Here is a 21,090-nt window from a genome sequence, read left to right as displayed (position 1 = left end):
TATAAATTAATAAAACAATATAAAAAATAATACATTATTTGGATTTTTTCTAGCATTGCAGGGTGGGGAAAATCGCGCTGTTGACCTGCAGCAAGAGAGGGGCGTGGTTGATTGTGTCCGTTCGGCGAAGGCTATGGTTGCTGGTTGTCAAGCAGTGGTTTTCTAACAAAATCTTTCCTGTAATTTTAACCCTTAGCCCTTATTTATTGAACTAAAAAAGCGGGTAATTATATTTTCTACTAAATCTTGTCAGGGATTCTGGAATTAAAAAATTTGTTACTTGGCTAATATGCCAGCATTTTCTGTGTGAACTACATAGTTTTTTTTGATGTCGTGGGCGTAGAAACACATTTTCTTAAAAATTGTTTTCATTGCCAGTTTTTTAAAGCTTCCACGACAGAATTAGTTGTTGCCAATTTAAACATATAAAATACATAGGTGTTTCTCATAATTTTCAGAGTATCATACATATCGACACATAAAGAAATTATAAGAAGAATTCAAGAGGGCTTGGAAAATTCAAATTTAATGAATATTAAACCAGGAGGCGAAGCCATGGCTACAGAAGAGACAAACGAAGAAGTGAGTGTGTTTTAAACAAAAATATAGTAATCTCTCATTACATATTGATTGCTAAAAAATTTGTTTTGATTTTCTTAAACTTAATAAAATTAATTTTCATAGAGCATGTTCGATGCCGATGAGGTCAGCCCTATAATAAAAGAAGCAGTGGAAAAGGTTATTGGAGGCAACAATTATGACCAAACAAAGGTCAACACCTGGTCAAACTCTGTAGTTGAGACTTGTCTAGGAACGCTCTGCAAGAGTCAGAAGCCTTTCAAGTATATTGGTAAGTAGCACCCGAAGTTTTAAAAGTAAAATCTTATTTTTTCCAGTCCGATTTAACTATTGCCTTATTTACAGTTACATGTACGGTCATGCAGAAAAATGGAGCTGGACTTCACACAGCCAGCTCTTGCTTTTGGGACAACAGCACTGATGGCAGCTGCACTGTACGCTGGGAAAACAAATCTATGTTCGTGATTGTGTCTGTCTACGGACTTGCCCTGTAATATCATTCAAAATCTTTGAAAAGAGCTAAAAGTTTAACTTAAAGTAAATAATTATCTACTATTTTAAAACGTGGGAAACTTTTTTTTGTCGGTTATCTTAATTTCAAATGTACAATTATTTGTATCACAATAGATTTGCAGTTTGTTCATTGAATTGCAGATTAAATTGTCAGCTAACTTATTAAAAAAATATTAACTCTCCAGAGTGTAACGTCCTTACTCTAATTTGTATAATTATAATCAATTGTTTCTAAAAATTATTCAATAAAAAATGTTGCAAAAAGAAATTACCCAAATAATTTTTAAGGAAAATTTTTATTTAGTTTAAAACATTATTTATTTTATACCATAGAAATATTATTTTTCAAAGAAATTTCATTAATCTCATTAATCAAAAAGATTTTGCTCACATTTGGAAGTTCGTAATTCGAGAAATAAAATAACAAAAAGTACACTGACAACCATTAATTCAGCGGCTCACCTCAGCTCCACAAGAGCACTATACTTTGGAAAAAATTTTGCCACAAGACAAATTTTTCTAAACATTACATTAAGTTTGTGATAGAAAATTTAACGTGATTTGTTCGACCATTAAAAATTTGGACATATCGTAGCATAAATATTGCAGAGAAAGAATACTATTATACAAAAGTAAAGATTGCTCAAGCAAAGAAATTCCTTATTAAGTACCAGCAACTCGTGAAAATCGCAGCTTATTTTGCAGCATTACCTAAAAAAGAGCATTTTAGATCCTGAGAAATTTCATTCATTAAAAATAATAATCACCTTCACTTTGAGTTCTTTTTGCCTCATTAATTCCGACTCATTTCTCAGTTGGTTGTTTGCATTGCTGTCGAGGTTCCTCTGCACATCTTCATATTGACTTGGCTGAATAAAGCCAATCGCCGATAAGTCGTCCAAAATGTCAAGCATGAAAGCAGCAGAGGCAGAGGCAGGAGCAACTTGCAACCCCTTGTCACGAAGGTACAGCTTGCGAACAATTGACGTGGTTAGCGCTTTCATCAGTTCTGAGTACATTTCCTCTGCAATGGGAATCATAAGAGATACAAGTGAATCCTTCACTTCAGACGCAGTAGGTCGACTGGCTGGTTGAGTGTTTGTCATTACCCTGATGAGTTGGCACTGGAATGGAAAAGAAAACTTATTTTTAACTGAATACACAAAGGCTTTATTAATTTTTGGTTGAATTAAAATAAATCTGAATAGCTTACAAGGTCAGTTGAGATCAAATCAGGAATCTTTCCATGCTGTTTTAAATTCTTTAAAACGTCATGCCGCTCGGAGACAGTGTCAAATGGAGAGAAAAACATTTCCAGCAGAATAAGTCCAGCACTGTATATATCACACTAAACAAGAATGAAGTTGCCAATGCTTTGATTAATGGATAGAATGAAAAAGTACCTTCGTTGAGCAAAGGCCACCGTTGAATTGTTCAGGAGCTGCATACGACTCGGTGCCAAAGTCATGATGAATTACGTCAATTCCGCTTTTTGTCTGACAAGACAGGCCAAAATCTCCAATTTTAATGACCGAACCATCAACCACAAAAATGTTTCCAGGCTGCAAGAAAAAAAATATTGTAATTGTTAAGATTTAAAAAAAAAAATATCACCTTAATGTCATGATGAACAATCCCTTTTAAGTGAATGTGTTCAATGCCATTCATTATTTCCCAAAACATCAAAAGCACTCTCAGCCGTCTGTAGGTGAACCATAATTTCCGACTTATGTCGGACGGACGTGGGATGTCCAGCCACTCCCTCATTGTTTTCCCACAAAACTCCATTTGGATGACAAGCGTATTTTTCTTCGGATTTTGCCACTAAAAAAAAAAAACATTAAGTTGAGTGCTATTTATAATTTTTGAGAAAAAAAATTACTCTTCCATATCTTTCCGGAACCAGAGTTTTGCTATCCTCAAATAAGACGCAGCTATCACTCCTTTCAGCAGCCATTTGATAATAATAGGATGAATGTTCCGACACGGAAGGGACCGAGCTCGATACAATTTCTCCTGAGCTGCAGCTAACACGGCTTTGGCTGGAGCTACAATTAGCATTTGATATTAGAGGCAAATAGAGAAGATTTTCCAGGCATAATCATCGACCACCACAGTGCACCAAATTAGGACATGGATTGGGAGTTAGCATTAGCCAAAAGGTAAAAAAAGCATGCAAAACATTTAACAGGTGTCTGCCCCTAAAACAAGTATGTTGTATTTTCAATGTGTACGCATGTGTGTGTGTCAATGCTTGTTCATTTAACCAGCAGTTATCAAAATCTGCTTCTGCATTGAGTGTGCACAATGTGTCTTTGTGTTCGCATTCGGCAAACCTCTTTTACGAATCCGGCCTCCAAGTCACCGTACCCTGATGCAGACATCACGCAAAGTGCCTGCTCGTCAGTTCGCCAACGAAAGAATCCAAGAAGTTGTTGGTTTAAAAATTTGAAGTCGTCTCGCGATTTAAAAGGTTGATTCCTAGAGGAATTTTTGCTAATGATTTTTTTGCTCTTTCAAATAGAAGAATGCTGCCAGATCAAGTGGGAGAAAACACATTTCAACCACAGTGATCTCTTTTTCAACCGATTGTCATTTGCATACTTACGCTTTTGTCATCTTAAAAAACAAATTTAAATTCACATTAAATAAAAAAGAAACGAAAGAAAATTTAAGATAAAAGTCATTTTCATGAACAAAATTAACATTAGGATGCGCAGATCTGCCAGCATCTTTGCTCATGTGGTAGAAAAAAAAATGGTCCATTCAACATTACCTGTCAATGAGTTTGCGGAGCATCAAGTCACATGGCTCTACCCAGCACGTCTTGTAGTTGACGATATTGAGGTGATTTAGTTGAGCATGCACTCGAACTTCTTTGAGTGCTTCTTCAATCAATCTAAAAAGAAGACAAAAAGAAATCTATTAAAACTTTTACTTTTTTATAAATAAACCAAAGCAATATTAATAATAAAAAAAAATACTCACCCATGGTAAATAAGTTTGATGGCATAATCACACTGGTCCGTTATATTTCTTGCTTTGTAAACTACCCCATAGCCACCCCTGGCAATGAGTTGAAATTCTTCAAACTCGTCAAGCAGCCTCGATGGTACTGTCGGATCAAAGTTCTTGTTGATTGCATCATCCCTGTTTTTAAATTTGCGAAAATTCTGTATAAAATTAATTAAAAAAAAAAAAAAAAAACTAACAAACCTGTTCATGTCATCTTCGAAATGCAGGTAGTCAACGTCGTCATCCATGGCAAACCTGTATAGAGGGTTGTGAGTTAAGTAAGGTTATTGTTCGGTCTCCCATGTATTAATTTTTTATTTGAAGCTACCACATATCACTATATATATCATAGAATAATTTTTCAACACAATAGTTGAACTTTAATTTACACAATTATTGATTTTCATAATACTTTTAAAAATTTTTCTACTATATTTAAGTTTAAAAATTTTCAGAAATTATGTAAAAAAAAAAATAAAAAAAAATACATAATCAGTACATATGCATGCTGTAACTCATGAGTGTGGTTTAAGAAACTGACAAGTAAGTAGCATAATCGTGAAAATCGACAATGCTTAGGCATATCAAGAGAGTATGATGCAAGAACTTGGAAACGTCAGAAAAAACTATTTTAATTAATTTTAAAGTTTTGATAAAAATTTCGTAAAATTTAAAAATGGTATTTAAACAGAATTAACAATGGTTTTATTAAAAATATAATTATATGTATCTGATCTTCGAGATTTTATAATTTAACATAGCAACCGGGTAGCAACAAAAAGGTATACAGCTCTGGCTCACCGCAATGAAGGGAATCCGTCGGGGTGTTGCGTATTGCTGAATCTTTTGAATCCAAATTCGCCGCGAAGAAAAACCTTTTCGAGCTTCCGCATGCGATCGCCTTGTGCCGAGGTGCTTGGTGATTGACAATTTACCTTCCGCGGTAAAATTCCACCTGAATTAACCTGATTTTTACGCAAATTTTTCCACTGATTGCAACCACGCGAGGTGCACATGGAAACAGCGTTGATCAACAAGTGAAATGAGAAAACAGGTGGAATGCGAACGAAGATAAAAAATAGCCAAGCTTACCTATTTTCATTGTTGCCGCAACACAGACAACAAAGAAGAATTTCTACTGGCCAGCCTTCGTCGCATCTCCCAACGTTAGCCTCAGCTTGGGATTGGGGCTTGGGGGTGGAGCTAACTACGTCACCCTGCAGCCTTGAACAAGTCTGTGCAGACTAGTGCAGAGTGGTGCGGTGGTGGTGGGCGCTGATCACCTCCCGTTTTTTTTCTCCTGACTTGATGATCCTGATCTAACACAACATAAGAGTGGCAGGAGTGGAGGGAGAGAATAAAAGAGAAAGAAAAGAACAAATTATTATTCCTTGTTTTCGTCGTCGCACGTGCCTATATGCATTACATACCTGAAACCTGAACTATGACATGACACACACTTTTCTGTTCATTTTTCCACTTTGCCGCTGGCGCTGCCTCCAGTTGCAATTCACATGTGGTGAAGGCGGACCTAATAATTTAGGTAAATCAATGGGTGAAGGACTCTCGTAAAAACAACGTTCGCGTGTTTAGTGTTTTTCTTTTATATTCCATTGTGCCCGTGGATAATAATTGGAATCTCGGTGATGCTGATGACAAGAAAAAGTGTTGAGGAGGGTTGAAAATGCGAGACTGCTCGAAACTTGGATTCCTCATCCTTGCAAAAAATTATTTGATGACTACGAGAAGACCAAGACTGAAGGCTGCTATATATTATGGATATTATGTGTTCTCCGCGATTTTTTTTACCAATCATCAACAAAAACAATGTAAGTACAAAGTAAAATTAAATTAATAATTTCTTTCTATAAATTCTATTTTTGAGAAAGTCGACTTACAAAAATACATTTGTGTGGATAAATTTCGAATAATATCAGATATTCATCAAAACATAAAATTTCGAATATACATTATTTTTTTAAATTTTATTTGCCAATGACGAGATGCCGGTTTCGAAGGATGAAAATGAATGAAAATTTATGAGTTTTAAAATAATTGCCAGAGAATGAAACATTTACTTTTATTAAATGATCATTATTTCAATCATGGTTCAATTAATGAGAATGAAAAAATGTATACTAATCCAGTACATACATAATATCTGGTGTTGTTAGCGATTATCAGGGGACTATGAATATTTTTTGAGTAATTTTTTTCTTAAAAATCACTTCTAATTACATTACATCCAGGAATTAAATATTTTTTTGCCAACCCTCCGGTGTCGGTATGCAGCAGCAAACGTAGGGAAATTGATTTTTTGTTCTCGCTTATAACTTTGTTTCTTTACATTTTATCCTTTAGAATTGGTTTCTAATCGACTTAAAATAAAAAATCGAGTAAGAATATATCGGTCTTCTATAGTTCAGATCAAGGAAATCGTTAAAAATCTGCAGAAATTATTAATTCACTCGCGTCTTTTGAAGTAAATATTGATGTAACTAATTTATTTAACTATATGAACCGCGCTATTTTTCTTTACATTTTGTAGCTAACTTCATACACCATCAGATGGTACCAAAAAACAATGTTGCCACCGGCACAACTATCGCGTGATGAATTTTTTCCTAAAATCCCCAGAATTTTGTTCCTAGTATGGTGGTAGCACTGCGCGGAGAGAGGAAAGCAGCTGGGCCGGCGGCCGAGACTCGAGAATCGTAAACATGAGTTTGCTCTCGTCGTTCAAGCACGAATTTAATTAAATTATTATCTCAATTATCTGCCCGCGGTTCAGGAGTTGAAATTTGCCGAATTGCGTATGTGGATTGTGAAGTGCACGGTCACGGTGGTCTAGCAAAATTTTTCATTTATATATTTTCCGAGATCCGATCACATCATATCGCCAATTGGAAAACCGGGTAAACCCTAAATTTTTATGGAATTTTATATTTGAGCGGCACAAGTGACTGGCGTGGCGTCCGTCGTGTCAGCATTCGTATTTGAATATAAAATTTATATTTAATATTCAATGCCATGACCAAATTAAATAAATTTTGTCACATAAACTAGAAAGTAATAAATTATTATAATTTTTAATATTCTCATTATTTTACACAATTAATTTGTGAAATTTTCTTATCATCAGCTAACAAATAAATACTTGGAAGATTTCATAAGCTCGCCACAAGCAAACGGATGGGCCAATTTTCATTTTCTCCGCGGATTCTGAAAGCTCAACTTCACAAGTTTTTGACCTCCTTGTTTTTTACTGGCACAATGAAAACTTTAGTATATACTCCAATACAGATGGGGGTCAATAATGATTAAAATGGAATAAAAGCTGAATTTGGAAATCTGATCATTTCTTATTTTATCTGGGGGTCTGATTCTGTAAGAACGACGCCAATTGAAAACGACGACTTTTTCAAATAGCAGTCGTCGTTTTTATATTTGGAGTCTAAATCAAATCGTCGCCCGAATTGACGTGTCGTTTTCAAAGGGTGGCTAATAATTACTTTGCGAACTTGCACGCCAAAGGGTTAACCGTTGGTCCAATTTTAAAAATCTGAATAGATTCTGAAAGCCCAGCAGTTACATCTTTTATCTTGGTTAATTATAATTTTCTAAGGGCTGAACTAATATTTTATTTTCCCGGAAAACTAAAAAAATGACAACTTGCCAGCTCCTGTTAAGTGCTAACTCCTCAGGAGTGCTAACTCCTCAGGAGTGCCAGCTCCTCAGGAGCGCCAGCTCCCCAGGAGCGCCAACTCCTCAGGAGCGCCAACTCCCCAGGAGCGCCAACTCCTCAGGAGCGCCAACTCCCCAGGAGCGCCAACTCCTCAGGAGCGCCAACTCCCCAGGAGCGCCAACTCCCCAGGAGCGCCAGCTCCCCAGGAGCGCCAACTCCCCAGGAGCGCCAGCTCCTCAGGAGCGCCAACTCCTCAGGAGCGCCAACTCCTCAGGAGCGCCAACTCCCCAGGAGCGCCAGCTCCCCAGGAGCGCCAGCTCCCCAGGAGCGCCAGCTCCCCAGGAGCGCCAACTCCTCAGGAGCGCCAACTCCCCAGGAGCGCCAACTCCCCAGGAGCGCCAGCTCCCCAGGAGCGCCAACTCCCCAGGAGCGCCAACTCCCCAGGAGCGCCAGCTCCCCAGGAGCGCCAACTCCCCAGGAGCGCCAGCTCCTCAGGAGCGCCAACTCCCCAGGAGCGCCAGCTCCTCAGGAGCGCCAACTCCTCAGGAGCGCCAACTCCCCAGGAGCGCCAGCTCCCCAGGAGCGCCAACTCCTCAGGAGTACCATCTCTCCATTTTTTTCACAATACATAATAATCATTAACTTAACTCGCTTAATTTATCTTCGTTCTGAGTTTCTTAACAGAGAGAATTAAGGTGTTGTAAATATTTGAAAATCCAATATATTTTCTAGGAAAAGGTTTATCAAAATTATAATTATTTCTAATTTTTACCGTTCATTAATTAAAAAAATTTTAAAATTCAAACTGCCCTGAAAATTGGAAAATGATCCGATTTTGATAAAAATTTATTTTTAGCATCTCCTTGATGTACCCAATCGAGTGATGTACCGCACATGCCTTTCCGGAAAAGTTTTGGTTTTATCAAAAGGGGTCGGAAAAATCAGCGATTGCGGAAAAACGGGTGGAGGAAAAGTTTTGAAATTTTAGGGGTGTCTCTCCAAAGAACCAAGCTACATATTGGCTATTTAGCCTTTCTGTTGCGGGTTGCATACTTCCTGTGAAAAATAAGTTATTTTTTTACTTCAATTTTCCGGAAAAGCAGCTTGTGTTGGAAAGTTAATGTTCAAAGCAGAAAGATAGGAAATTTAATCAGCTTTCAGAATCACTTAAAGTTTTGTTTTTAGCTCCCATAGAAGTTGAGAAATTGACCAAAACGTGAACACCTTTTGAAAATGGGCAATTTTCCGCAAAATGCATCCGAGATCCTTCTGACCTGACTCGGAAAAATCATATCTACTACCAAATCAATTGTCATGTATTTAGCTTCACGTGCAGTAATGTTTTTTTAGCAAAATCACTGTTTTTCAGCACTTATTCAAAATTTGAAAATTTCGAACCCTGTAAATTAGGCAAATTTGAGAATTTTCCAAAATCCTTTGAATCTGTTAGTTAACATACCTAAGGGAACCCCCATACCAAATTTGGGTGACCTTTGCTTTTTTTGTCAGGTTGGCAACGAGACAATCGCTAACAAAAACTGTTAATTAAAAGGTTTGTGCAATATGTGTAATTTTATTAAAAAAAAACTATGTGAACAAAATTTTTAATGAGAATGCCGAATTGCCAAAGAAGAAATTCTTCATAATTGCAAATAACAGAAAGCTAGAATTATTTTCACCTTAATAATCAACATGCTTTTGTGTTTATTCCGTAATTCATCATGCGATGGATGTGAGCAGGGGCAAGGCTTTTGCTTCAAAATTTTAATCTATTATTGTGCTCGATCTAAACTTACTTCAATCCATATTGTTAATTCATTCAGTAATTCTACAAGGAGAACTTAATTCCTCTATAAGTTAGTAAAATTGAAAATAATTAAAATTAAAGATATTTAACAGAAATTTCGAAATTATAAACCTGTAACTCTATAAGCAGCATAATGTCATCAATGAATCTTTTGATTAAATATGCCAAAAAAATAAATTTCATTATTGTAATTTGTGCAATATGAATACATTTCTTTTAGTAAGTATTGATTTTTTTTCTTATCTTTTTTGGGTAAAATTATTCCAATAGTTTTAAAACTATTATAGAATTTCAATAATAATCAACAGTGAAACATAAGACGATGATATTTCCTTACGGGTTCCTATACTATAATGTTTTTAATGAAACAACAATTTGATTTTACAACGAAATTCATTCGCACAACCATTCGCACAAAAAGATTCAAGGAGATTAAGCTTATTATTTCTTTGCAAACGAAATTTTCATAGCATTTGAGGGGGTGATTTTGAAGCCCTGGAGCGCCTCTTTGGCCGCCGACGACTGAATCTCGTTCTCAAACTCCACGAAGGCAATGTCGTGTCTGCCAGGAACAAGACGCACTTCTTTGAATCCAGGGAACCTGAAAGGAGCAAATATAATAAAGATCAACCTTTTGTTTTAAAATTCAAAAGCTTACTGGTTGAACAGCATTGAGAGCATCATCTCGTTGGTCTCGTCGGGCAAGTTTGTGAGGAACAAAATCTGGTTTGGTGGTTGTTCCGCAACAGCCGCAGCGGCGTGCACTGAAATGAGTGATTTAATTTTGTTTTCTTTTGTTTCGAAAGTTGTACTTACACAATTGCATGGTTTGTTGGTTGAATGGTATTCCCTGAGACATCATGCTGGCCGCCGCCGCGGCCATTTGCTGCTGTTTGGCCAGATTTTCCTTGGCCGCCTTTCTCTTGGCCTTTTTGCTGAGCTCGCCACTCCCGGTCTCTCTTCTGGGCTTCTTTGGCCGCTCGACGAAGCTTCCTTTCATTTTGGCAATTACGTCCGAGTCTGTTTTCGAGTACTGAATTCTCTGTTAGGCGAGAAAAGTCTTATTGTCAAATTGTTTCAACATTTTTAAAATAAACCATTGGTTTGTCGTAGAAGGGGAATCCCTGCATTGAACGGAGAGCGTTTGTGGCGCTGCTCACTTCTTTGAAGATTACAAACGCTTGGCCTCGCATTTTCAGCGTCTTCAAAGCAATTATGTCGTGGATTGGCCCAAATTGCGAAAATATGGCATTAAGCGACTTCTTCAACTCTGAAATTTGAATAAGATAACCATTAGAGTTTGATTTGAATATAATTGGCTAATTTTAAGTAGTCTTTTTTATCTCAGCCCCTCGACTGTGTGCCAAGGGGGGCCAAAGTTGCTCCATAAGCTCTCACATGGCTCAAAATTTCAAACCGTAAATTATTTTAAAGTAAGAAATTTTTGAGCCAAGTAATTAGCCTGCAGTACAAGGATGTTTCTCATCATCGAAGGAAGATTATGTATTTAAGTTGCCAAATTGCAATAGGATTTTTACCTTCTTTTTTAATTTTTTCATTCAAGTTGTTGATGTAGATTGTGTGGTTAGGTCTGCTCTCCATGGCTGCGTGATTTATTTAGTCCAGTGTCTATCTGAATATTTGTATAAAATAAATAAAATTCGTAATAACAGTAGAAAAATTATAAATTCTGGGGATTTAAAGTTAAAATTGAAAATCACATCAATAGAGTTGTGACAACATACGTGCATTTTGGGGATTGATTTTGATTGAAAATAGGGGCCTGAAGTGACAAAATCATGCATTGATAAATGGCTTATTTTGTTGTTAATCTTTTAAAAGTGGAATTAATGAAGATTTGCCTCATTTAAAGCAGAAAATTTAGAATTTTTTCTTACCGGCGTATTCCAACATGAATGGAGTCAAGCCATAACAAGCAACATCAACAAAAGATTGTCATGGCTGTTCTTGCGAGTTCGCTAAACGCTCACTAGATGGTGCTCAAATGCATTAGCAAATTTGACAGACTTGTTAGAGGGCGCGGAGCTAAATTGCAAAAAGCTTTTTGCCACGAAGTCCCAACAAGCCTGAAGGAATCTCTGTTTTAATCAGGTTTTAACACTCATGTAATTATTTTAACTTTTCGGAAACGTTTCCGATATTTTCTCTCTGATGGGCTAAGTCATCGATCATCGAAACGAGAGCCACGCGAGGGAAAAGAGAAAGTTTGTTTTCCTTTTCAACATTTATATATTTTTTGATTGAAATTCGCAATCAAAGTGAATTAAACAAATATACAGCTGGTGAGTTTTTTAATTTCTTAATGAAGACTTTAAATTCAAAGATTTCTTTTTAGAAAGGTTACGTCTGTCATGAGTACCAATGATAGCAACTCTCGTCCGACGAAAAGGGGCCGGTATAAATTGTACAATGAGGACTCCAATGCAAAAATTCCAAAAACCACGGCCTGGCGTTTAGGTTTACGACAAATGGTTTCGAACTCGGAACTGACTCAGCAATGTACGACTGAAGCTGTGAGTTGCACATAATTCTTTCCGAGAGATTTAAATTTTCATTTAGTCTTCTGTTTCATAGATTTATATATAAAAATCGGAGTTTAATTTGGTCATTTGTATTTTTAGCGCGTTGACTGCACAATTGAGGATCCCAATTTCAATGAAAATTTTTGTGGGGCAGGAGATGAAGAGAAAGAAGACGTCGACTTCGATAATCAGGGTGATGGTTTTGTTAACGAAAACTTGGCCAACTTTTTAAAAAGTAATTCTCAAAGTGTCAATTTCAACGTCAAATACAGTCCTAATGAGATTTCGTTTTTGCTGTTGACACTTTCTATAAGCCAAAATTTCACACTCACTAGCACATGTAAACTGTTCAGATTAATGAACGTAATACTCGGAACTGACGTGTTTCCGAACACCAAATTCGAATTTGAAAAGATCTTCAATCCAAGCATTAAAACGGACTTCAACTATGCGTGCAAGTCCTGTGGTAATTTGCTGGGCTGCAAGGACAGCAATGTTGACGTTGCAAATATAAAATGTTGCTGCGGAGCGTTAACCTCTAGAATTGGAATCCAATCTGATGAGACGTTTATAACTTTAAATATTGAATCTCAGCTTGCTCATTTATTTGATATAGGTGCAATTTCTTGTGAACCACTGGAGCCAAATACCAAGTGCAATGATATTACTGGGGGTACTTTATACAGAGAAATTGACAGTAAAATAAGAACCACATTAAATGGACAAGGGAAAAATATTTATCTGAGTTGTGTATTCAATGCTGATGGAGCGCCTATGGACAATTCTTCATCAATAACTCCTATATTTCGAATGATTAATGAAGCCAATTTTAAATTTCGAGGAAAAAACTTGATTTTAGCAGCACTTTGGTATGGTGGTTCAAAACCGAGAATGGAGGTTTTTCTGAAACCATTTGTAAAAATGATGAAAAAATATTCTGAGGAAGGTGTAACTTTGAACATAAAGGGAGAGCAAGTGACAATTTATTTAACTGGGACTTGTTGCTGCGTAGATTCAGTCACCAGGGCTCAGATCCAAGGAGTTACTGGAGTAAACGATCACTTTTGCTGTAGCTGGTGCTTGATTAAAGGGGTTGCAACTACAGATAAATCCGGCAGGGCCGTTGTAAAGTATGCAAAAAAGGTTTTAACAAATTTGGAACCACTAACGTACATATATTACGTCCCAAATTTAAGAACCGAAAAAAATTTTGCTTCTGCTTATGAAAACTTGTTCGAAAATGAATTTGAAAAGCTAGACGGCGTTGGAATTGTTAGCCCCTGCATTGATTCACCAGAGTTTAAAATGGTTTGGGGATTTATTCCTGATTATGTGCATTGCGTCTTGCTTGGAACAACTCGGCGATTCATAAAAATTTGTTCTACGCACGAAGGTTCAAAGTATTTTTTTGGAGACTCCGATACGATTCAAATCATAGATAATTATCTGAAAAATATTCGTCCCCCAAAAATTGTGCAAAAAGTACCACTTCTCATCAGCATGCAAAACTTAATGAACTCTCGGGAAGCTGAAAATTGGCTCCTTTTCTATAGTGTTCCCATTTTAAGCCAGATTTTACCAACCGCGTATGTTCAGCATTGGAAGTTGCTTGTCGGTTCAATGCAGTTACTTTTGCAAGATGAAGTGAGTGCAACAGACGTCGAGAAAGCAGAAAAAATGTTAGAAATTTTTACAGCTGATACGGAAAAGTTATATGGCACATGTGAAATGACTTATGACATTCATCAATTGACTCACTTTGGACAAAGTGTAAGGCTTTGGGGTCCATTATGGGCACACACAGCTTATCCGTTTGAAGCAGCACTTAAGACTTCGAAAAAAATAATAGAAGATACCAAAGGGGTTCCGCACCAAATTGTCCAAAGAATAAATTTAACAAATTGTCTATCTTTCATGGAAAGATTTATAGATGTCAAAGACGAGGAGCTCCAGACATTTTGTCACAGTTTACTCGATTGTCGAAAAGTAACGTTTAGTAAAAAAAGTGGAAAAGATCAAACCTTACTTGGAAAAAATCAGCCATCGGTCTCGCGACCTCCAAATTTCCCAAGGGATGTAAATTTTTATGAATACGAAAAAGTTGTTTCAAAAGGAGTTTTGTATTCAAAGGCCGCGAAGAAGAAAGCAAAGTTTGATGACTCGTACATAGTATTAAAAAATGGACGGTTCTGTCACATTGTCAATATTATTTCGGAAGGTAATTTGGAGGATGTATATTTGATTGTACGTTATTTAGTTTGCATTGATGTTGAAAATTTGATTGGTACAAAAAAAATTGCTGCTGTTGAAGATGAAGAGAAATTTATTAAACTTGAGAAGGTTAAGGGTCCAGCAGTGTATGTAAAAATAAAAAATGATAGTGGTTTTGACAATTGGATTACTGTTGTACCTAGAAAGCATTTTTTGATGAACATGTAAGACCATGGCAGAGATTAATTTAATATTGAATTTCGTCCTGTATTTATTATTATTATTATTTATTCTTCTCGGTCAATACAAAAATTTTAAATTGGAAAAAAGAGAAGAAAGGGTTTACAATTAGCAGTTTGTGCAGTTATTTGTATAAATATAAATAAACTTATTTTCATAAATGAAACTTTATATCTGTATTCTTTTGAGACATTGATGTTGAAAAAATTTACATATTAATGTATTGCACTGAGTTATCATTAAGCATGTTGGAGAACATTTTTTTTAAGAAGTAAAAAAAATATCATAAATAGAAACTCGAAACTCATAAGGCAAATCTTCGAAAGCCTTATATTGTGAATGGAATTTTCCGTACTACACAGCGAGATGTGTCAAGTAACAACATTAACTAATTAATTTTTAGACTGATCTAATATTACAGCCATAAATTACTTCTAAACTCATTTCCAGAGAGAAAAGTTGAGCTGATTCGAAGCCAGTGAGTTCCAACCAAAAAAATTATCAGGATATAATAGATATTAAACTAATTAATTGAAAAACATAAAAAGTTAAAATAACTAAATTATTTTTTCTAATAATTCCTTCTGCGGTAATCAAAATTATTCAATGAAGAATGACCGGGCTATATTTAGAGAGGTGTAAAAATGTTTTTTAATTTGTTGACTTCTGTTAGGTTCTACTTTTAACTTTGATGGAAAAAAAACTTTCAATTCATAGCAACCATCGTAATATTGAAATCACTGACATTGTAGAAATTTTTAATTCAAAATTGTAATTAATTAACAATTTTCTAGTGAAAAATGAGAGTTGAACTGTGATATCAAAAGTTGTGACGGTGAAGTTAAAATTAGCATTATAAAAACTTGCGGCGTTAATTATGAAAAGCTGAATGTGCAGTAAGGCTGCGACAAGTAGTGCTTGTGCCGAGGAAGGCAATGATTGAGTGCTTGCAAAAATATATGAAAATCAGCTTACGCAAGCACACTTGTTAAAGAGCGGCGCTGTTTGCTCAGTGCTCGACTTTCTATGCACGTCAATCTGACTTGCTGCCAAGATTAATCCCCAGCTCACAAACTGTCTGTGGTGTTTAACATGTCACCGAATTGGTAATGGAAATTTTCAACCCTGACGTCATCTCAAGTAAGATTTTCATATTAGTGTCGTCTTTATCAAATAACTTTATTTCTACGGCACTAATTTATTTTTGTAGTGAAATTCGCAAGAAATTGAAGTTTAATTTTTTTATAAAAAAATGTTAAGGTTAAATTTTAGAAACCTGAAAATAATCTAAAAGTCATAAAATATTATAAGACTTAAAAAAATATACACATTTGTAATTTGTATATATTTTTTTATATAAAATTAATTCTAAAAGAAATAACTCGCAGCTATTTTTGGGATTTTAGAAAGTCTGACCTACTGAAACCTACCAGCTATGTATATAAATAATTTTGACGACTTAAAGTATGGATGGATTATCCCTGAGAAAATTATTCAGAAGAGCTTGAATATCAAAGAAGCTCTATAGAGTCTGTGGGAAGGGAAATATAAATTAAACATTTCAAAGGAATGCAAATAACAAAATTTTCTTCTATACGAAGGAAGATTTGCTGTACTTTCAATCATCAAAGTTAATTATTTTACATTGATTTTATATTTTCATCTTATATTTTTTATTTCACGTCATTTGAACCTGATTATTTTGAAATTCATTGTTCAGATTTGTGCTGTATTTGTGAATGCTTAAAATATTCGATTTTTTCTGTAGATATGATGAAAATTTAACATCACAAATTGCGTTTTTCTCAATAATTTTTATAAGGTATATTAAATAATGAAATTTGAGTTATTTGTCAGTTTAATAATTATTTTTATTTTTATTATTCAGTTCATTCCAGCTCAATTCAAAATTATTCTAGTCAAAAGTAATTTTCAACCACTGCAGAATAAATTTTCGGCTCAAAATTTAATAATTTTCGGAGGTTGTCTTCATATAAGAAGGAATTGTTTGCCCGCTTTTGAATAAGGGATGTAAATGCGGCGAAGCAAGTTTTCTAACCCGAGTCCTGAAAATGAATTCGAGCAGGCACGCGCCGCCTCGGCGAGATGGCAATAACATAATATCAAACAACCACTCCTTATTGCGAAAATCTCTCGCACATAAAAGCCGGCTAAACCTTTGATCCGCCACTATCACGCAGCAGTTTACTCTCGAAAGCGCTGGGGTTGTGCCAGCCAGAGAGGAATATTAGAACAGAGAAAGAGGCCTTTAAAGCAGGTCGCGCAGAGCACAAAACATTATATTATTTCGGCAGTTGAGCGGCGGCGGCGGCGGCAGTTTTGTGGAAGCAAAAGACCTGAGGAAAAATTAATTAATGAAATGAGGAAATGCCGGCGCAGAGACGGCTTCGGCGGCTGATCTTGCGCGAGTTGGAATGCGGCGCGCAATATCAAGGCGTTGGCAATATTAATTATCAGCAGCCGTCTTCGCGCGCGCTAATGTATTCAGCCCGCGGAATGCCTTTTAATTTTGCGCCTCTGAGCGACACACCACCCTTCTCTTCAATTATTTCTCTCAAATCACTCTCCTCCCAACTTATTAATTGTTTACCTCCCAACAAAACTTTTCCCTTCAGCGCCGTTTCAAAAGTTTCTCGCCCGCCTTTTAATGGAAACAGATAACTAGCAGTTTTGACCGCAATCATATAATTTGTTGCTTCTTTCATTAGAAAATCTTCAGGATAATTGTTGATCATTGTTAGCGAAGAAAGTTTTCTGAAGTAACTTTGGATTTTGACATATTGTAGGAAACTGTTGCAAAAATGAATTGAATTTTCATCAGGGAAACTCCCTAAAATAAGATCAAATTGAGGAAATTGCGAAGTTTCAGTTTGAATTTTAGATTACCGTCTTTTTACTTGATCTGCTAAAACAATTCGCCAAATTGTTGTTAGTGTGCTTGTGTTGTATAGTGTAAAGCATTTCCAGGATTTAATTTTTTTAGAGGATTTTAAGTGGTTTTACTGAAATTTTGAGAGAAAAATTTGGCTTTAAAGAATAAAATAAGCACCAAAATGTTTATTTTTAACTCATTTTAACTAAGAAAAATTAATTTGATACTAACTCGGTTGCTCTGTTTGCCTTCATTTTCCAGGTTTTAACTACGTTTTTAATTTTTCGACTCACAAAAAATTTAATTTCTGAATTAAAAGTAAAAAATTTTGGGCAATTACTTTTCATCCAAAATTTATAACCTTAGATTTTGGAAATAATATTTTATATTTAATAATGAATAAAATCAAAATGCACAATTTATCATTTATTTGAAGCTATTTAAAATTTATTTTGCTTTGTGGTCGGGGCACATCTGCATTACAATTTCACGGTATCGGTTTTGTGCTGCTGGTATGGGTCTTAATGTTTGGACCTTTCCACCCAAAACTGTTTTTATCGCTTGGACGAACTTTAATCAAGCCTTGCAATCCTCCCTCTTCTCTCTCTCTCTCTCTCTCTCTCTCTCTCTCTCTCTCTCTCTCTCTCTCTCTCTCTCTCTCTCTCTCTCTCTCTCTCTCTCTCTCTGTCTCTCTCTGTCTCTCTCACTTTCTCCCCCTCTGCTAACAATTTACCATGAAATGAAAATGTGGTGAAACGTATCAGTGTCCTCTCTCTCTCTCTCTCTCTCTCTCTCTCTCTCTCTCTCTCTCTCTCTCTCTCTCTCTCTCTCTCTCTCTCTCTCTCTCTCTCTCTCTCTCTCTCTCTCTCTCTCTCTCTCTCTCTCTTTCCTCTCTTTCCAGCCGAGAAACCAATCAGAGCTCAGGCATTTTTATCAAGCACATTGCGTCAGGTTGTTCCTCCAAACGAAGCACCAATCGCCGAGCACCCCCTTGCGAAATCTATTTATACGAATCGCTCGCTCTCTCCGGCGCTCCCTCTGTTTTCGGCACGTAATTCAATATTGGCGCTGCACGATCGCTATTCAAATGTGATAAGGAAGGCAGATGAGAGAGAGAGAGAGAGAGGATTTTTATTATTTCATTATTTGTTGTGAAGAGACGTGAAAATGATATGATGGCAGATCAAATTATGCTCTCGTCCGCACTCAAAAGCACCCACTAAATCCAATAATCTCCTTCCATGGGTTCTCGCTGTCGCGCACTGCTCATTGCTCGCTTCAGCTGAGACAGCCGTTGAGTCGTGCACTTCAGTTTTTTAGCATGACAGAACTTCTGTATAATTTTGTTAATTTTTCGTTCGGAACAGCAGGAACATTATTCAACCAGATGCATTTTGAACTGAATACCCCTTATACATGCTAATTCCACAACTTTATTAAGTCTGCTAAATTATTAAAAGAGACGCATTGAGAAAAAACTTATGAAAATTATAAATTTTCCATAGTTGACTTTCTATAAATTAGGTGTTAACGAACAGATCGGCTATTTTTTCGTAGCAAAAATTTCACTTAGCTTTTTTCGCCTTGGTGATACAAAATTGGCAGGATCAAAATATACTTACAGACTATTAAAATAGTGATTAAATAGGATTTAGATTAAATAAAATGTGCTCTTTGGAAATGGATGATCGATTAATTCAATTCAAATTTTGCTGTTACCTTTATTTTTTCCCATCCAAATAGATGGTGAATCTGCACTGCATAAATTTTCTTCCAATTTATATTTATTAATGATTATTAATGTTTTTTAGTATAGCGAGAGAATGACATCATTTTAAAAGGAGATTGCTACATAACTATTGCTAGAGTAGGCAACCTGCCCGACTCAGGTGCGGAGCGTGTTGCATATCCACATATGTCCAGGATGAAGAAAAATACAGCTCCTAGCGTCAGTTTTTTATTGAACAGTTCAATTTCTGAATGAAGTCAACCGACTATATTTAAATTTAGCAGACATCATTGGAGAATAAACAATGAAATCGTACTTATTAAATTTGCGCCGGCAAATTTTATTATCTAGTGTAATATTTCCCACATTGGAACATCATTCAATCATTCTCTTGAATGCTACCTTTAAAAAAACTATGTGTTTGAGATGAGACATCCCGGTTTAAATGAAAATTAGTGAGCAACTTTTACTACACCTGAGAACTTTAAAACGGCAATTATTTTTGCCTCTTTTTTCTTAAAGTTTTGCCTTTGAATTACGTTGGAAAGTTAAAGGTAGGCAAAATATTTAAATATAAGACGCTTTTTTGCCTAAATTTTGATAGTTTCTTTTTTTAAATTCAAATTAGTCTTCCAGGGTAGAAAAATCAAAATCGGGGTGCGTCATCTTAAAAACATAGCTTTTAAGTGTTCATATATTATTTAAGAAATATTGGAAAATTTTATGGAATTTTATTTAAAATAATATAAAAATTAAGTTTTTGTTTGAAATTCTTATTTAAAAAGTAGAAGCAATTTGTATTTCCCGCGAAACTTCCAGTCAAAGGCCTCAAATCTCAAAGATAAAGAATGAAGAAGGGTGCGCATGTGTGTGCGGATCGGACGATATTATTTGTAAAATATGCATGTTCACATGGACCATCAGTCATATGGATTTATAAAGTCTGAGCGGCGTAGTCCCTCTTTGTTCTGAGAGGCCCTCGAGACCACCTGCCACACACATTACACTTGCGCGCGCGCGCGTTCACATCACATACGTACATGCAGGCAAATGCGCGTCTGGGGAGTGGAAATTAGGAGTGGAACGATGGTTTTCTCGTGTGAAGTATTTGCACGTTATATTCACACTGAGCAAAAACGCAGAACCATAATGTGTGCCGCAAACATCAAAGGAAGAATTTAAAAGCAACTTTTTAATTTTAAAAGCTCGCCGCGCTTTCCACAAAAGAGCAGAAAAACATTTCATCCCGCCGGCCGCGCACTCGAATATAAAAAGTTTAACTTCTTGACTTGAACAAATAGAGGAACATTTTTATTCTTAGCCGCCCCTGGAGGAGGCCTGAAAAGCAGAAAACTTGTTTCGAGTAAGAATCACCCCTGACCACCCTCCTTGGAAAAGTTTGATGCCCACGAGCGATTCCTCTCTTTTCATCCGCTCCCTCCGCCGCTCTCGCTCACTCGCTCGCTCGCTTCTTTTATAAAGCCGAATCCTCGCTCCTTCTCTCTTTGTTGGCCGCATTAAAACACAAGCAATTTGATATGAATAGCTGCAGAGGAGCAGAGTTTGAAAAATGTTTTGTTGCGAGAGAAAAGGATAAGAGCAATTTAATTGCGAGGTAGAAGGGCACCGAGCGCTGTGGAACAATGTTGGTGTAATTAGTTTCCTGTCGTCAAGTTATCCTCTCGCTCATCCGCTGTCTGCAATCTAGTGATCTCTAGTGAGGGATCTGCATCTGATCCCTCAATGCCTTCTTTTCAAATGACGAAGTAACCAAATATAAAATTCACACGCGTTCCTACGGTAAATAATGTGATAATTTCACATTTTTATTTTATTGATGGTATGTAAATAGCTATAAAAATACAGAAAATTCAA

General features: G+C 36.1%; 5 protein-coding genes across 7 annotated transcripts in view; 3 read left to right on the top strand and 2 right to left on the bottom strand.

Annotated features, from left to right (window-relative positions):
* Nucleotides 1-73: 73 nt before the first annotated feature.
* LOC132198426 (dynein light chain Tctex-type 1) lies at nt 74-1,380 on the top strand. Its single transcript, XM_059622473.1, has 4 exons — nt 74-223; nt 459-582; nt 685-850; nt 925-1,380. The coding sequence occupies exons 2-4, from the start codon at nt 529-531 to the stop codon at nt 1,071-1,073; spliced, it is 369 nt and encodes a 122-aa protein (XP_059478456.1). The 5' UTR covers nt 74-223; nt 459-528; the 3' UTR covers nt 1,074-1,380.
* LOC132198414 (eukaryotic translation initiation factor 2-alpha kinase 1-like) lies at nt 1,376-5,199 on the bottom strand. Of its 2 annotated transcripts, XM_059622446.1 has the most exons (11): nt 4,909-5,199; nt 4,309-4,362; nt 4,081-4,242; nt 3,869-3,991; nt 3,463-3,573; nt 2,975-3,140; nt 2,707-2,916; nt 2,496-2,654; nt 2,306-2,440; nt 1,860-2,216; nt 1,376-1,803 (listed from the first exon to the last, which is right to left on the bottom strand). In XM_059622446.1, exons 1-11 carry the CDS (start codon nt 5,121-5,123, stop codon nt 1,756-1,758), a joined length of 1,740 nt encoding a protein of 579 aa, XP_059478429.1. In that variant the 5' UTR covers nt 5,124-5,199; the 3' UTR covers nt 1,376-1,755. The 2 variants fall into 2 exon arrangements, with proteins under 2 accessions (XP_059478429.1, XP_059478430.1); XM_059622447.1 differs by lacking the exon at nt 3,463-3,573 and having other exon boundaries at nt 4,909-5,198.
* Nucleotides 5,200-5,505: 306 nt separating this feature from the next.
* LOC132198415 (ectonucleoside triphosphate diphosphohydrolase 1-like) overlaps nt 5,506-21,090 on the top strand; it is a 53,051-nt gene continuing 37,466 nt past the window's right edge. Inside the window, exon 1 of one of the 2 annotated variants that reach the window (XM_059622452.1) lies at nt 5,506-5,936. Coding sequence is in view for 1 of the 2 variants with exons in the window: in XM_059622451.1 (XP_059478434.1) it covers nt 15,703-15,733 (31 nt within the window). In the remaining variant the exon portion in view is untranslated. Of the gene's footprint in view, nt 5,937-15,596; nt 15,734-21,090 lie in introns of those variants that run through there. The other variant, XM_059622451.1, reaches the window with a different exon arrangement.
* Nucleotides 9,973-11,618, bottom strand: LOC132197927 (U1 small nuclear ribonucleoprotein A). The gene is made up of 6 exons (XM_059621540.1): nt 11,498-11,618; nt 11,138-11,232; nt 10,697-10,869; nt 10,416-10,641; nt 10,258-10,363; nt 9,973-10,200 (listed from the first exon to the last, which is right to left on the bottom strand). Exons 2-6 carry the CDS (start codon nt 11,199-11,201, stop codon nt 10,041-10,043), a joined length of 729 nt encoding a protein of 242 aa, XP_059477523.1. The 5' UTR covers nt 11,202-11,232; nt 11,498-11,618; the 3' UTR covers nt 9,973-10,040.
* LOC132197926 (uncharacterized) lies at nt 11,610-14,753 on the top strand. Its single transcript, XM_059621539.1, has 4 exons — nt 11,610-11,824; nt 11,880-11,902; nt 11,956-12,133; nt 12,242-14,753. The coding sequence occupies exons 3-4, from the start codon at nt 11,972-11,974 to the stop codon at nt 14,579-14,581; spliced, it is 2,502 nt and encodes an 833-aa protein (XP_059477522.1). The 5' UTR covers nt 11,610-11,824; nt 11,880-11,902; nt 11,956-11,971; the 3' UTR covers nt 14,582-14,753.

This window comes from Neocloeon triangulifer, unplaced genomic scaffold (genome assembly GCF_031216515.1).
Source record: "Neocloeon triangulifer isolate White Clay Creek 2 clone unplaced genomic scaffold, ASM3121651v1 ptg000012l, whole genome shotgun sequence".
Taxonomy (NCBI): Eukaryota; Metazoa; Arthropoda; class Insecta; order Ephemeroptera; family Baetidae; genus Neocloeon; species Neocloeon triangulifer.
This window is presented reverse-complemented; position numbering and strand designations above follow the sequence as displayed.

What these genes read in the sequence shown, in the direction of transcription:
- LOC132197926 (XM_059621539.1), top strand. Translation starts at nt 11,972, where the DNA reads ATGAGTACCAATGATAGCAACTCTCGTCCGACGAAAAGGGGCCGGTAT. An exon ending in AGCAATGTACGACTGAAGCT is followed by an intron (nt 12,134 to 12,241) that starts GTGAGTTGCACA and finishes TTGTATTTTTAG; the next exon opens with CGCGTTGACTGCACAATTGA.
- LOC132198414 (XM_059622446.1), bottom strand. Translation starts at nt 5,123, where the DNA reads ATGTGCACCTCGCGTGGTTGCAATCAGTGGAAAAATTTGCGTAAAAAT. An exon ending in ATCAAACTTATTTACCATGG is followed by an intron (nt 3,992 to 4,080) that starts GTGAGTATTTTT and finishes TCTTCTTTTTAG; the next exon opens with ATTGATTGAAGAAGCACTCA. An exon ending in AAAAAGAACTCAAAGTGAAG is followed by an intron (nt 1,804 to 1,859) that starts GTGATTATTATT and finishes GCTCTTTTTTAG; the next exon opens with GTAATGCTGCAAAATAAGCT.
- LOC132198426 (XM_059622473.1), top strand. Translation starts at nt 529, where the DNA reads ATGAATATTAAACCAGGAGGCGAAGCCATGGCTACAGAAGAGACAAAC. An exon ending in CAGAAGAGACAAACGAAGAA is followed by an intron (nt 583 to 684) that starts GTGAGTGTGTTT and finishes TAATTTTCATAG; the next exon opens with AGCATGTTCGATGCCGATGA. An exon ending in GAAGCCTTTCAAGTATATTG is followed by an intron (nt 851 to 924) that starts GTAAGTAGCACC and finishes CCTTATTTACAG; the next exon opens with TTACATGTACGGTCATGCAG.
- LOC132197927 (XM_059621540.1), bottom strand. Translation starts at nt 11,201, where the DNA reads ATGGAGAGCAGACCTAACCACACAATCTACATCAACAACTTGAATGAA. An exon ending in TGAAAAAATTAAAAAAGAAG is followed by an intron (nt 10,870 to 11,137) that starts GTAAAAATCCTA and finishes TTCAAATTTCAG; the next exon opens with AGTTGAAGAAGTCGCTTAAT. An exon ending in CCAACAAACCATGCAATTGT is followed by an intron (nt 10,364 to 10,415) that starts GTAAGTACAACT and finishes CACTCATTTCAG; the next exon opens with TGCACGCCGCTGCGGCTGTT.